Source organism: Alligator sinensis, unplaced genomic scaffold (assembly GCF_000455745.1).
Source record: "Alligator sinensis unplaced genomic scaffold, ASM45574v1 scaffold895_3, whole genome shotgun sequence".
Lineage (NCBI taxonomy): Eukaryota > Metazoa > Chordata > Crocodylia > Alligatoridae > Alligator > Alligator sinensis.
Genome location: NW_005842210.1, coordinates 383170 through 397598, shown reverse-complemented (window position 1 = coordinate 397598; position 14429 = coordinate 383170). Strand labels below are relative to the sequence as shown.

At 43.6% G+C, this 14429-nt stretch overlaps 1 protein-coding gene across 3 annotated transcripts in view; it reads left to right on the top strand.

Moving 5' to 3' along the window:
* The first annotated feature begins 6 nt into the window (after window positions 1-6).
* DSCC1 (DNA replication and sister chromatid cohesion 1) overlaps window positions 7-14429 on the top strand; it is a 17120-nt gene continuing 2697 nt past the window's right edge. The window contains exons 1-8 of one of the 3 annotated variants that reach the window (XM_006026813.2): window positions 7-192; window positions 1632-1800; window positions 2451-2585; window positions 5795-5885; window positions 6936-7074; window positions 10301-10353; window positions 11433-11587; window positions 12935-13083. In XM_006026813.2, the coding sequence (XP_006026875.1) occupies window positions 23-192; window positions 1632-1800; window positions 2451-2585; window positions 5795-5885; window positions 6936-7074; window positions 10301-10353; window positions 11433-11587; window positions 12935-13083 (1061 nt within the window). In that variant the 5' untranslated portion in view covers window positions 7-22. Of the gene's footprint in view, window positions 193-502; window positions 611-1631; window positions 1801-2450; window positions 2586-5794; window positions 5886-6935; window positions 7075-10300; window positions 10354-11429; window positions 11588-12934; window positions 13084-14429 lie in introns of those variants that run through there. The other 2 variants (XM_025207820.1, XM_025207821.1) reach the window with 2 other exon arrangements.

The following is a 14429-nucleotide window of genomic DNA, read 5'->3' as shown; positions in this document are numbered from 1 at the left end:
CGCCGCGGGGGCGGCCCGAGCCATGCGGAGCCGCGCGGAGGTGGACGCCACGCTGCATATCGCCAAGCTCAACCCGGCCGAGCTGCTGCCCGCCGCGCAGTGCCTCCGTTTCGGGCCCCGCGCCAGCGCCGGCGACTGCTGCCTGCTGCAGCTGGAGGCCGGGCTGTGCGCCGAGCTGGAGGCGGGCCGCAGGTGGGCGGGCTGGGCCGGGCCGGGGGGCAGGGGGAGGAGGCCCCGCTCCTGTCCCTGCGTGTCCCAGCCCCGCTTAAAGGCCTTTAGTTTATTTGGTTCAGGGAGTGCGTTGAAACAAGCTGATGTCATCTCCAAATGCACGTCGGAGGCTTTTGAATGAGCTTTTTGGAGGGCTTGAGATGAGGGTTATCGGCTCATGGGGCTAGAGGAGGGGCGTGGGGCTGGCCCACGCGATGGATTGGACCGACAGGCTGGCCCCACGCACCAGAGCCCGTCTAGACCAGCCCCGGATGCGGCTCCCAAAGACGGGGCGCTGCGTACCCTGTACGCCAGCTGGGCTAACACTGCTCCGGCAGGCATCAACCGATGCATCTCCAGCAAAACCCAGGAGGTGATTCTTCCGCTCTGCTCAGCACTGGTGAGACCGCAGCTGGAGGACTGCGTCCAGTCCTGGGCACCGCACTTTAACAAGGACGTGCACAAGCTTGAGGGAGTCCAAAAAAGAGCCACCTGTACGATCAGTCTTCCCCGGCAAGCTGTACAAGGAGAGGCTGAGGGACCTGGGACTCTTCGGCCTGAAGAAAAGAAGGCTGAGAGGGGACCTGGTAGCAGCTTACTGCTGCACCAGGGGAGTACATGAAGGGCTCGGTGAGCAACTGTTCACCAGGGCACCCAAGGGGAAAACCAGGAGTAATGGCCACAAACTCCTGGAAGACCGATGTAGGCTCAACTTTAGGAAAAACTTCTGCACAGTCAGGGTGTCCAGACTGGAATAAGCTCCCTCCTGAGGTGGTGCAATCACCCACCCTGGGAACCTTCAAGAGGAGACTAGAGAATCACCTTGCTGGGGTCACCTGACCCCAAGTTGTCTTTCCTGCTTGGTGCAGGGGGCTGGACCCCATGATCTTCTAAGGTCCCTTCCGGCCTTACAGTCTATGAGTCTATGAACCAGGCCTGCATGCTCCACAAGCACTGGGTCCAGTCTCATGCACTGGACTGGTGCTGCCACATGCAGAGCACAGGGCTGGGGCCAGTACATGCTCATGTGGTGCATAGGCCTGAGACCCATGGGCATCACCACGGTCAGCGGATTGAACACAGAGCCAGGTCCAGCCAGCAGGCTATAGTTTTGACATCTCTGGTTTAGATTATAGCTTGGGTTAAGTTTGCAGTGAGAATGTTTGTGAAGCAAACTCTTAAATCCTCAACTACTTTCTCATTAGCAGGATATTGTAACTTAAACTAATTGGCATGTTACATCTACAGATTTTTATATGCAGTCAGTAATAACAGTTGCAGTACCTGTCACTTGCCACCATTCAAGTTTAGCAATGTTTAATTTATTTAAAATGTATGTTTCATTCTCAAATCTCTTCCTTAGGGATAACGAAGTATTGAACATAGTTATGCTCCCATTATAAATGAAAATTCTTTTGCAGCTTGGTTATTCGTGGTGAAAGGGATGAACAAGCTGTGCTGTGCAGTAAAGATAAAACTTACGACATGAAAATTGCAGATACCTCGAATATGTTGCTGTTTATTCCTGGCTGCAAAACTCCAGAGCAATTACTTACAGATCAAACCTTATGTAATATTTTTCATACGCAGGTATGTTCTTCTTGTTTATGTTAATAAAAATCTTACAGAGTCCATCATTAACTGTACTTTCACGATCTCTTCTTTGGATCTCTTGAGTGTATTTTAACAAACTGCTTCCTGTCCTTGCAGTAGCAAGGTGTTCTAGGACTCTTAAGATGTCGATAGTGTCCTTATCCTCCTGCTTTACCTGTAATAAGATAGGATTTTTTTTATTGTTATTATTTATGTATTATTTTTATTATTATTTACTTCTTGCTGGTTTGCATTGTGCCTAGTAATTGTACCAGACGTTCGTTTGTACATTAAAATGGTTTAGACAAGTACTTGGCTTTTGGGTAAGGAGGATCTTGCCTTGACCCGGCGGTTAGACTAGAGCAGTGGTGTTCAAGCTTTTGGATTTGTGGACCAGATGAGTAGCGTGGGGCCAGTCTGCAGGCCGGATTGAGCCCCACATGCTGAGATTGGGCCCTGGGGCTCAGCACTGTCCTATCCTGGGCCTATACACTGAGATCTGGCTCATGGGCCAAGAGTTGATCACCTCTGGACTAGATGACCTCCTGAGGTGAGGTCCCTTCTAATCCTACTTTTCTATTCTTCTATTCTTTGACTACAAGTGTTAAATTAAAATGACTCAAAATCATTTTATTTTCTTATTGTAGGTTGCTGGTTTTGCCAATAACTATTGGGAATTAAGGCGATGTCGACCAAAGCTAAAGAAACTGAAGAAACTTTTATCAGAAAATCCTTATGAAGGGCCAGACATTGGAAAAGATCAAAGCTCAGCCGACTCAAAGGTAAGTCTGTGAAATAAAACACTTTTGAGTTTGCAGCAGGCAATGATTTAGAATCCCTTAAAAAAATTGCTAATAAATTGAAAACAACTTCCCACACCACTTGCTCTGTTTATAAGTATTGCCTGAGTGCAGAGTTGTGCCCTGCTCTCACCTGTGTGTCCTCTTTGTTTGTCTGTGTTTATTTTTTGTTTATTTTTTCCCCATGCTGAGAGAGCCTGGCAGATTAGCTAGGAACGGCTAGTTACTTGACAGCAGCCAGCAAGATGTTGGCCTGGTGGCAGAGAGAAGAAAAAGACTTCTTTTTGTGTAAGAAGTGGACAGATTCAGCATTATTCTATGGGAGAACACCTTTTTAGCTTAATTTTTGGGAGAAATGGGAGAGGTGAACAGGTGACGGCCTTCACTGGTCTCTGAGAATTTAGTAATTCTTGTTGGGTAGAAACTCATCCAAGCCCTACTTCTCTGTTGGTGAGGAGACCTCTGTGATTAACCACCGTCACTCGTCTGACAAACAGTTCAGAAGCTTTATTGACTACAAAACATCTACTAAGCACAAAGCAAGTCATTAACTGGGGTTGCCAGAATACAGGTAGTCAACTTTACTGGGATTGCCAGAATGTAAGCAGACCAAAGACTGAGTGCGTTAACGTGACTCTTCACCACTTCACAGTCTGTCTAGAGCTGTTACGCAGGAGTTACTTCCCTCAGCTGGCCATTCTGGGAAAGCTTCCTGGGTTGCGCTGTTGTTCCAAGTCCGAAGGCTTGGTCGTCCTTTAGAGATCCATGCAGATATCTCTCTCAAACTCATGCAAGTGGTTCAGATAGCATGCAGCAAACAGTGAACCCTGACTTCACTTGCTTGGGCTATTTAACCCTTTAGTGATGTCATCATTATCAATGCTAGCCAAGCTTGTTACGTAATATTTTGGCTCATAGATCCTAAAAATACAATAGCATATCCTTGCACCTTGAGAATATTTTCCTGTTATTTTCCCAACCCCAAATTAATTACTCCTAAAAATTACCATGTTATCATTTTATTTTATGGGTCTATTGTTCCATTGTTTTAAATGTTCCAAGTTCCCTGGCATTTTACTGGGGTTAACTTTAGGTCACAATCACTGCCAATTTTGAGTCATCTCAAAAAGACTTCTGGGAGTTTGGTCAACTTGATGTGACCAGATTTTTCCCTCACTTGTATGTGCCTGTAGTTCTGCTTCTTGTGACTTCAGATTTCTGTCTTTGCTAGTCACCCACCTTTCAGGGAAGGAGATAGAACGATAAGAAAATAAAGGAGAATAACTTGAATGTAGTCAGTGAATATGGAGGGAGAAAACTGAGATGTCCTCTACCAGAGTTATTGCTTTTACTATTAACATGCAAATGATGTTTCCAAAAAATCCTGTTCAAGGTCAGATCCAAGTTGAGTAGGGATGAATTGTCTAGTCTGTGGTTAATAATAGAAGTAATGTCCTGAAGGCGGGAGACTTCAAAAAAGTAAATAAATTTATCTAGAAAATAAGATACATTTGTTAAACATTTACACTTGACTTAATGAATATCTATAAAGCTGTTTCACTCTTGCAAACATGTTATTCCAAACAGTAGTGCTCAAAATTAACATCAGACTTCTCTGAATTTAAAATACAATATTCCTGTGATGTTAGGTATGCCTAGTTGTTCCCTGAATGTTAATGGGAAGATTCTTGCCTGTATCATGGAAGACCCTATGAAACTTAAAATTAGACAGTAAGTTTTGTGGGTGGATAGAATTTGTACCTACTATAGGCTCTGATTTGGTTTTGGCTTATTAAACATAATTCAAGTGCATAGGAAAAAAAAATTTCATGATGCTGCTTGTTTTACTCTTACTTACCCATGACAAAAAATATAAACACGCTTTTCGTCTTCGGAACACAAGCAGTTTATTCTTATTGTAAATTTCTAGTTAGTTTTGCTTCCATGAATTCTTAACTCTACTATAATGTTTGCGATATAATACTCAACGTTTTGGCTACCCCTGAGGTGAAGCAGCAGAAGTTCAACATCCAGATAACAGCAGTGCTAAAAATAATGAGGGGGAGAGAGAAAAGTACTGTAGTAAGTTAAAATCACAGGATAGTTTATTCTAGCTACCTAAATTATCTCAGATGTAGTTTATTCAGGGCACTCAAACTGACATACGCTCATTAATAAACCTGTGATTTAAGGTAAGTGGACAGGACCCTAGTGTTCTAACTTGCCTGAAGGAGCATGCCTAGCAGGCTAGTTCTCTTGAGCTCACCTGTACCAAATACCTATGGTATTTGTTCTCTGCTAACTCTTAGGGCAGTGTTCCCTCTACTAAATTGCTAGCAACTTTCCCTGAAGTGTCTCTGTGTAACTTGAAGGTCTTCTCTTTATGCATTTATATGGTTTCCACGCCACTCAGTTTATCAGATCTGATGTTACTGAGACTAGGGTCCTAATAGAAGAACAAGGGAGGAGGAAAAACAAAAGGAATTGCTCAAAGGGACAGACTTGGAGAAAGGGACGAAATTTTATAAAATATACCAAGAATAATATCTAAAGTTAGTGGTGGTTATTATATTTTTGTCTTACTAGGGACTACTAGTAGTTTCCTGCCAGGAAAATATTCTTAAACTACAATGAATCTAGCTTTAAATATTTAAAGATGCCTCTTCTAGGAAAGATGAACCTGGTGAGGTGCAACTGGCAAACGTTCTATTTTATTCATTAGTTATTCAAACTATAATGTGAAGTGGCTTATTTTGATGATGATGGTGGTGGATTCTGAATGTGGATGAGCTAATTTTCTTGCTTAATTTTAAACCTACCTTGAATCGTGTAAAATCAAAAGTGGGGTTTAGATGCAATAGGAGAGGAAACAAGCAAAGGGGGAATGTAAGGTGAATGTATCTTGTATAGGATGCTCATTCAGCCAATCTGAATTTTGGGATGTACTTCTATCATTGATGCATGGACAAAAAGGCTTCTCCTTAATTAGAATAGTTTAATTGAATGACCCTTTGAGACTGGTTTAAACCAAAGGGGAACATTGAAATAAGTCAGTTAAACTTTTAAATCATGCAAAAACAATACAGTGTTGTTGTAGATCGTGCAGAAACAATATTTCATGTTCACTTGGTAAACCTAAATTGAAGTTGGACCTGACTCTTCTTTTTTCCCTTCCCCCTTGCATACTACAGTATACAACAGAAGACTTGCTAGAACACATTCAAGCAAGTGAGGAAGAAATGCTACATTATCTGCAGGTTATAAATGCCTGCAAAATCGAAGGTATTTATTTCTAGAGAATATGTATGATTTAGCATAACATATAGGCTTTATCTTAGGTATAAATGCACAAAAGTGGAGATTGCAGAGCTTTTCTCCTCCTTCCCTTCCACGTCTTCTATATTCAAATTACTTTCTTCCATAGTCTGCCGTGAGGATGTCCTTTCATAGCATCTGAGGAAGTGAGCTCCTGCTCATAAAAGCTTATGTATCCCTGATTCAGTTCTGTAAGGTTGCATCTCTATCCTTCCTCCTGCCTGATTTCTTATTAAAACAGCTAGCTACCTCTATCTTCTAACAAATTACTTTATAGTAGCCTCATGTGATTCCAACAGTTTCTATCATAACATGAAATACAAAGATGAGTAGTAAACTGGAAAATGTTTGTCACTTATTCCTCCTCTGACTTTCAAAATGTGGATTCCAGCTTATTACATTCCCATGAACCACTTCCCTTTTCATTTGTAATTGCAAAATACCCAGTAGCTTTAATATAGAAGGCGTCAAGTTCACTTTGAAAAAAATAATTATGCTGGTCTCCATTAATGCCTATATCATATCTCCTGCCTTTTGCTGTCTAACTGGTGGCCCATGGGTCACATGCAGCTGCTGAAGGGTTAACTTGTAGCTCCTGGGCTTCCTGTCTAGGTGCTGTTCTCCCACCACTCTGGCAGCTGCTGTTAGGGTCTCCAGTCTCTCTCTGCCTTCTCAGCTTCTGCTGGCTTTTGGGGGTAGGACTGAGGGAACTTTCAGTTGGGTGGCTCCAGGAGAGGCAGGGACTGTATGGCACAGCATGGGTGTCATCATGGTACAGAGGAAGTTACCTGCTGCATGGTGTGGTGGGGGGAGTTCCTCATGGTATGGCATGCAGGGCACAGACAATACAGCAGGGGGGACCTGTGGGGTGGTGAACATGTCTGTGGTAGGAGGGGCACTAACAGCTTGTGACTCATGGTGTATGGCTGGGGGGGGAGTCTGTGGCCCTCAGCCACTCAGAAGTTGGACAGCCCTGGCCTATATAATATTGCATTACATCTCTTTTATATTTCATAGGATATTGGAGAATTCTAGAATTTGATTATGAGGTGAAACTAGTGAATCATATAACTCAACTAATAGACTCTGAGTCCTGGTCTTTCAGTAAGATTCCTTTAAATGTCTGTCTTCAAGAGCTTGGACCTTTGGAACCTAAGTAAGTGGTGTTTTTGTTGTTTAAGTATTTAATAGTTAAAGAATTACAAACCAAGGTACTGATAATTATCACTAATATTTTCATTTACTAATTGCATTCATATTTGCACTAATTTCATGTTTTCTGTAACTATGGAACGCAGCCAGCACAGTGTTTAAGAGTAGATGTCCTTGGTCTTTTTATGTAAAGTACAGTACACTCGGGTCTCTCTTTATGCCAGGGTTGCATTCTAAAAAACACTTGCATAAAGCAAATTCGCATAAAGAGAATCCATTATTACATGTATTTAATAGGGATACATACTAGCCTCACTTTCCCCGCCAAACCATGACAAATTCAAACAGTAATCACACAATACAATAACTGCTGCATGGAGAGGCTGCGAGCTCCACGCTACAAGCAGCGGCACGCACAGGGGATGCATTGCCAGGGCACCACGGGGCAGGCTGGAGAGGCACCTGGGGGAAGGAAGCAGGGTGGTAGGGAATGGTGGTTGCTCTCCGCTCTAGCTCCGCCCTGCTTCCTTTCCCTTCCCTTGGTGCCTCTCAAGCCTGGCGGGTGTGACCCAGCACAGCTGGGAACAGCAGGACTGCGCAGAGAGGCTACGAGCTCTCTGCTGCGCTGGGTAATGTCTGCCGGGCTGGAGAGGCACCTGGGGCAGGGAAGGAGGGAACAGCGGGGCCACATGGAGATGGTGCTTGGCCCACACTACAAGCAGCAGCTTGCGCAGCGGGCACATCACCAAGGCAGTGCAGGGTGAGCACCTTCTCTGTGCAGCCCCACTGTTCCCTGCTTCCCTGCCCTGTGTGCCTCTGCAGCCCAGTGGGCATGATCTGGTGCAGCAGGGAGCTTGTAGCCTCTGCGCAGCCCTGCCATTCCCAGCCACGCGGTGTCATGTCCCCTGGGCTGGAGAGGCACCCAGGGCAGGGAAGCAGAGCAGCAGGGAATGGTGGCTACTCGTCTTGTGCTGCCCTGGGGACATGCCTCCTGTGCCTGCAGCTCTGAGGGGTGCAGCCCTGTGTCACAGTAGGCACGTGGCCAGGGCAGCGGGGTGCGTGGTGTTGGGACCAGGCAGGGAAAGGAGCCAAGCCAGGCCCAGGACTGGGGCCAGGGCCCACTGCGCCTGTGTTTTTTTTTTTTTGTTTCCCCCCCCCCTCCCTTGGAAGTGTGGGTGGCAGTGGGGAGCCAGCCCTCTCCCTCCCCCAACTAGCCACCAGAGGCTCCATCCTGCTCCCTGCTGGGGCCTTGCAGCTGCACACTGCAGCCCCAGGCCCGAAGCACACACCAGCTGGACAGCAGCTCCAGCCCTGCCCGGCTCCCTCCCTACAGTGGCCTCAATCCCTCTCTTTCCCCCACTTTATCTGCCAGAGCTGCCCTCAAGGTTACTTGGGGCCGCATGTATGTACTATATGTGCACATAGCGCCCTCTGTCTCACCGCCTTCCTCCTCCCAGCTCCACGCAAGCTGTCACTCTGTCAGCCTGCAGGCTGCTCATTGCCAGCCGACTTTGCATAAGATCAGATTTTTCTCACACAAAGCGAATTTTTAGTATAAATAAGGTTGTTGCATATAAATGAATTTGCACAAACCAAATTTGCATAAAGAGAAGTGTAATAAGGATCCTTTGTACTGTTAAGGCTCAGTACAACTTTAATGACAGTGTAGCAGTGCACAGCCTAAGGGAGAAGTCTGACTGTACTTGGGAAAATGTGCATTCTTACAATTCCCTGGAGGGACAGCTTGCAACCTGCCAGTCGACTGCATTTGTCTGGCTAAACTGACTGGTTTGCAGGTGAGAGAGGACCCTGGTCCTATCTCATAATCTCTTTTAATTATCTTGTATCCCATGGAGCACTAGAAATGAGCCACCTTTTACTCTGGGGAGCATGAACTGCAATTTTATCTTGTGCAGGGGTTCAATATCAAAGACTTCTTGTACCCTCTTTTCCCACCCCCTCTTAATTTGTACCCCTAATCCATGGAAAAAGGGGGAGGCGGGGAGCAGGATTTTCAAAGAGTCTATCCCAGTCTCTTGGCAGCAAGTAGTGAGTACTGTTAAAATATTTTATGCTGACTCGGCTGCATAGTATACATTGACAGTAGTATATGTTGACACTAATTGAAGAGCTGCCTAGGGTAGAATACCATCATGAAGCAAAGCAAGTCAAATATATGTGGTGGATCTCTCATGCACAAAACACTGGTATTTCTGGTAGTTTAGTGCTATGTGTGATATAACTATCTGTATACACTCTTGACCATTATAGTGATTATGTATGAAGATGATAGTAGCAAAATATTTTAAAGCCATTCCATCAAACTGCAAATCTATTTTCAAGTTTACTATTTTAAGTGCCACAAAAATAAAATTAAAGCCTTGTTTAGGGGACTGTAATGTACTCACATGTTTTATTTGATTAAAAAGTCTACAAATGAGTACAAAGACGTAGGATAGTGTGGCAGCTTCTTCCTAACCTCAGACTAACATGGGTAACTACTTCTCCCTAGAAATGGATACAAGTTAAACCAGTGGTGCTCAGTCTTCTGGCTCTGAGGGCCGGAAGTGTGGTGCAGGGCTGCTCCCACAGGCCTAGCTCACAGGGCTTCATCTGGCCTGGGGGCTCTCTACAGGTCTGGAGATTTGGTAGCAAGGGAGCAGCAATGAATGCTTCCACCACTTCCTCGCTACCAAATTCTTGGGACCTGGATGACATGTGGCCCATGGACTGAAGGTTGAACACCACTGTGTTAGACTATAATTTGATGCCTTTACTCCATTGAGTATCATCTCTTTTTAGTATATTGTAAGTTACTGACACGTTTTGTGCAGCTCCGGTTGTGTGTTTTGCTAATGAGGGATTGGGGTCCCATTGTTATAAGTCTTGGAAATCTAAAGTCAGACTCTTCATTCCTGTCCTTTTTAGCTGTTATCCATTCTGTTTCCTTTCAACCAATTCACTCTTTTTAGTTTTTGACACCCTTCTGTGTTTCTGTTCAGTGTGTATTAGCCTTTAGCCCTTAGGACATGTTTCATCCTCCCATTTTTTCTCTTGGTTTTGTCTGCTCCTGCTCCTCTTTGTATCTGCTGCTGCAAATTGCTAGTCAGAAGAATTAAAAGACTTGTAGTGTTTCTAGTGGTGGGGGACAGCACAGGTTCAAACTACATTCGTTTAGTCAAAAAATGAAACGTATAAAAGTAAACCTTTAAATTTCTGTTTTTTTTCAGAGAAATGATAGAACACATTCTTTTAAGCTATGGAAAGAAATATACTGATGAAGGTGAGTTATGACATCTTAAGCTTTTAAATAAAGATGGTAACACCAATATTACCAGTGTAAAATAACAGAATTTTCATAGGTTTTGTTAGGCTATTATGAGTAGAGAGGTTATTTTTAATTAAAATCCTTTTTAGGCTGATGACTAAGACTTCCTTTCCTATTTAACTGGCCGTGAGGAACTAATGTTGTTGTAGAAAATTAATGAATTTAGCAGAGTTCTTTCTAAACTTTTAATTTCTATGATTCGAGTTCAAATCTTTTGTAGAGAATTAAAGTACTTTTTTCCGATGGATTTTGTTATCCAGGCATCTGAATTAGTCTGTCTGACCAAATAGGATGACCTTTGAAAGTCTGCAGGTCAAGATAAATTTTTTCTGATTTCAGAACTTAATAACAGATTGGGACTAGGAGAACTTGGACTATACTATGATGTAAGGCTCTCTATTTGCTTATGCTGAGAACAAGAATTTGGCAGGACTGAACTAACTACTGAAGAAGCTGAGGAAAGAGTTAGGGTGGCATTTTGGGATATCTGTAGACAAGCTGCCTAAGAAACAAGTCTGAATTACAGGAAGCCTATGGGAGGACCTGGGCATAGGCCTCATGCCCAATATTTGTCCTGTCCTTAATTGTGAGAATTCACCTAGTTTTCCGGCAGAGGCGAAAGAAGACGGGAAATCTACCTCACCCCCTTCTTTACCCTACATTATGGTAGAAGACCTAGGATGAGAATGTAGATCCTTGGAAACTAAAAAGAGGAGGCAGATACTTCCTGTAGAAACAGGTTGAATCCCAAATACATTGGGGAGGGGATGGGGGTGGAATTAACTTTATGCTGGAAAAGATACTGGTCTATTGAGATCAACCTTATGTCAACAGGGGCCAGAATAGGGCCTAGAACATATTGGGTTGTTCTGATATTTATTTCCCTAGAATGGAGAGACTTGGTCAGAAGGTACCACACTTGATCTGAGCGTACAAAAGGCCCATCGAATTAGCAGAGGGGAGGAGGAATTGGGCTGACTTGTCCTAATAGCATAAAATAAGAATTCCTGGCTGTGTGGCTTTTTTTAAAGCAGGTGAAGTTTATTTTGAAATGAACGAAGACAAAATATGCAGAACTACAGCACAAATGCTCTTGCAAAATGCGGTTAAATTTAATCTATCAGAGTTTCAAGAAGTATGGCAACAAAGTGTCCCTGAAGGAATGACAACAAGGCTGGATCAGCTCAAGGTAACATTCTCTAAACCAGCTTGTTTGGTTTCATCCATTTGCAGGGTGTTACCCTTACAGTTTCATCCATTTGCAGGGTGTTACATAGAACTTAGATAAAACATGAGCAAACTTTCTGTTTCCCACTTCATTTCAAACATTTCTGCCAGAGGCTCAGAGAGCCAAACTGCCCCTGCGTTAGTCTTCTTATTTGAGATTCTGAGAGAGAAATTACCTAGACTCTCAATAGCTTAGAGGAACTATCATGGGTGGCTCTTGGATTATGGAAAGGGGGGTGCAGATGATGTGCTGTGTTATATGTGATGACATAGCACAAATTTGTATAAAACTTAAAGAGAAATTAGAAACTTTACTGAGGTGCTAGGGGGGTGAACACAGTTTAACATCAAAGCAAAAACAAATATAACTTTGTTAGAATGTGTACTAATTTGTTATCTTATATAAAGTTTTAAAAAACACAATAAACTAGGCAAAATAGTCCAAACATATTGTCTCGTTAGTTCTGTAATCATTATATTTAATTATGTTTCTTGTTTAGATTTGTAAAACAAAATCTAGCCCTCTTGAGTATCTTGACCTAGACACTCAATAGTTTAGCAGAGGAACTATCATGGGTGGCTCTTGGATCCAACACTTCACTGTCTCTCGTTTCTACACCTGAATTAATGTTCCCTTCAGTTAAATTAGAACTGAAAACAATCTGAAGGGCTGTGAAATAGAAGAAATATATTCCCAGGAATAGCTAACAGGCAGCAGCACTGTAGAAGAAACTTGATTGATGGCATATCAAGATCATTAGAAAGAAGTGAGGGTCATTAACACCTGTGGAGTAAAGAGAGATTAGCAGCAGTCTGGGTCATATTATAATGAGCCATCAAGTCAACTGACTTCATCACTGCTGCCTGAATAGAAATGCCACTTCCCCTCCTGGGCAGTTGGTTTTAAAATGTGGGTGGAACATGAATTAAAGGAGGTGTGAATGCATCATCCCCCTTCCCCCAATCCACCTCTGGGAATTACTCCCTAGTTGTTAGTGAAGGGTGGGGAGAGGGGAGGTTGTGGAGGAGAGGTGGACTTCTCTAAAATATGTAAACATTATGTTTGTAGTTGGAACAAGAAGCCCAACATACTTTAGAACATCGTATGATATTATGGTGCTGCAGTCATTGGAAAAAAAGTAAAAGATAATGTCTTGTCTTTTGTGATAACTTTCATTTGAGTTATTTGTACTGTTCTAGAAATTACAAATACTGAAGCTAAATAGTTTGACAGTCTATGTCAACTGTTGCCAAGAGGAGAGGTTTAATTAGTTCTTGTATTGAATTTATTTTTTCAATGTTCTAATAGGGCTTGGCTCTGGTTGATAGACACTCCAGACCACAGACTATTTTCCTGCTAAAAGTAGAAGACTTGCCTGAGGATAATCAGGAAAGATTCAACAGCTTATTCCACATTTGGGAAAAGTGGACAGAAGCAGATATTACTCCATACATTCAGTAAGTTTCTTTGAGACTCATTAAATGAATAAATGCTTAGGACTAGGACAAGATGAGTGCTTATAATCCAACTTGGTTTTGTGATAGACCTTTTGTGGAGTACAGTTTCCTGATTAAGGAAAGTAGCTAACATTTGTGCTAGACCTTAAATTTGTTCCTTTTCACTAAAGGAAGAGACAGTATCTGCTAACACAGAAGAAAATCCTGGCCTGATTGAGCTCCAGTGGAAGTTCTGCTGTTTGCTAATTTTGGTGGAATCCTGCTTGTGTAAAACATTTTTAAAAAGTGACATGAGCCTTTGTTCTTTTTAATAACATTTTCTCAGCCTATCCATATAAACAGACTCAGTTGTAACTGGGAGTTAATTTGGAAATGAATGATCAAGTTCTTAGAAGTAAGTTCAGAGTGGTGGTTCAATGATATGCCTGAAGACAAGGCAGTATTGCTAAAGGAAGATGAAGGACAGAAAAACTGGAGATCTTTGAAAACTGACCTTTATAATTTTGGAGAACGTGTGTTAAATCTTAGGCAAGATTTTTCTTATGACTATTTGTATACATCACGTTTTTTCCAAATTCATGAGCAGAGAGCAGTAGTTAGCTGTTTTAGTCTGAAGTCAAGCAGAAGACAGGGTAGAGATGCATGTTTATAGACCAGTGGTACCCAACCTTTCTGCCCCTTGAGCCAGATGGACAGTACCAGGTCCCACTGCAGGCCAAATCTGTACAGTGGGCCCGATCCAGCTGCAGGGTGTTGTGTAGCCTGACCTTGATCCATCTACTTGGTGCAGGGTGAAGCGGAGTGGCCCCAGTCCAATGTGTGGGGTGGAGGGAAACAGCCTGGGCCCAATCTGTATGCATGGGGGGGGACTGGTAACAGAGCAGCCTTGATCCAGACATGTGGAGGTGGGTGGGTGGGGCAGAGCAATTCTGAGCCTGAATATGGCAGCAGGGGTAGAAGCAGCCTGGTCCAGATATGCAGGGTAAGGCAGCCCTAATCTGGAGGTGTGGGAGTTGCATGGAGATGAAGCAATCCTGATCTGGATGTGTGGAGTGGGGCTGGAACAGAGCAGCCAAATCTTAACGTGGGCGAGCAGTCTGGCCCAATCTGCATGCCTGAGGGTCAGCCCAGCCTTGATCCCCTTTCACTGTAATGGCCCAGGTGAGGCTGGAGCCAGCTGCGCAGAGCTTCCACCGGTCCCTGACTGCCAAGTTTTCCAACTCCCTGCAGGAGCCCTGCGGGCCTGATATCATAGTTTCTTGGGCCAGATTTGGCCTGCAGGCCAGAGGTTGAGCACCCCTATTAGACTAACTACAATATTGCTGCCTCCCCCCCGCCCTCCCCCC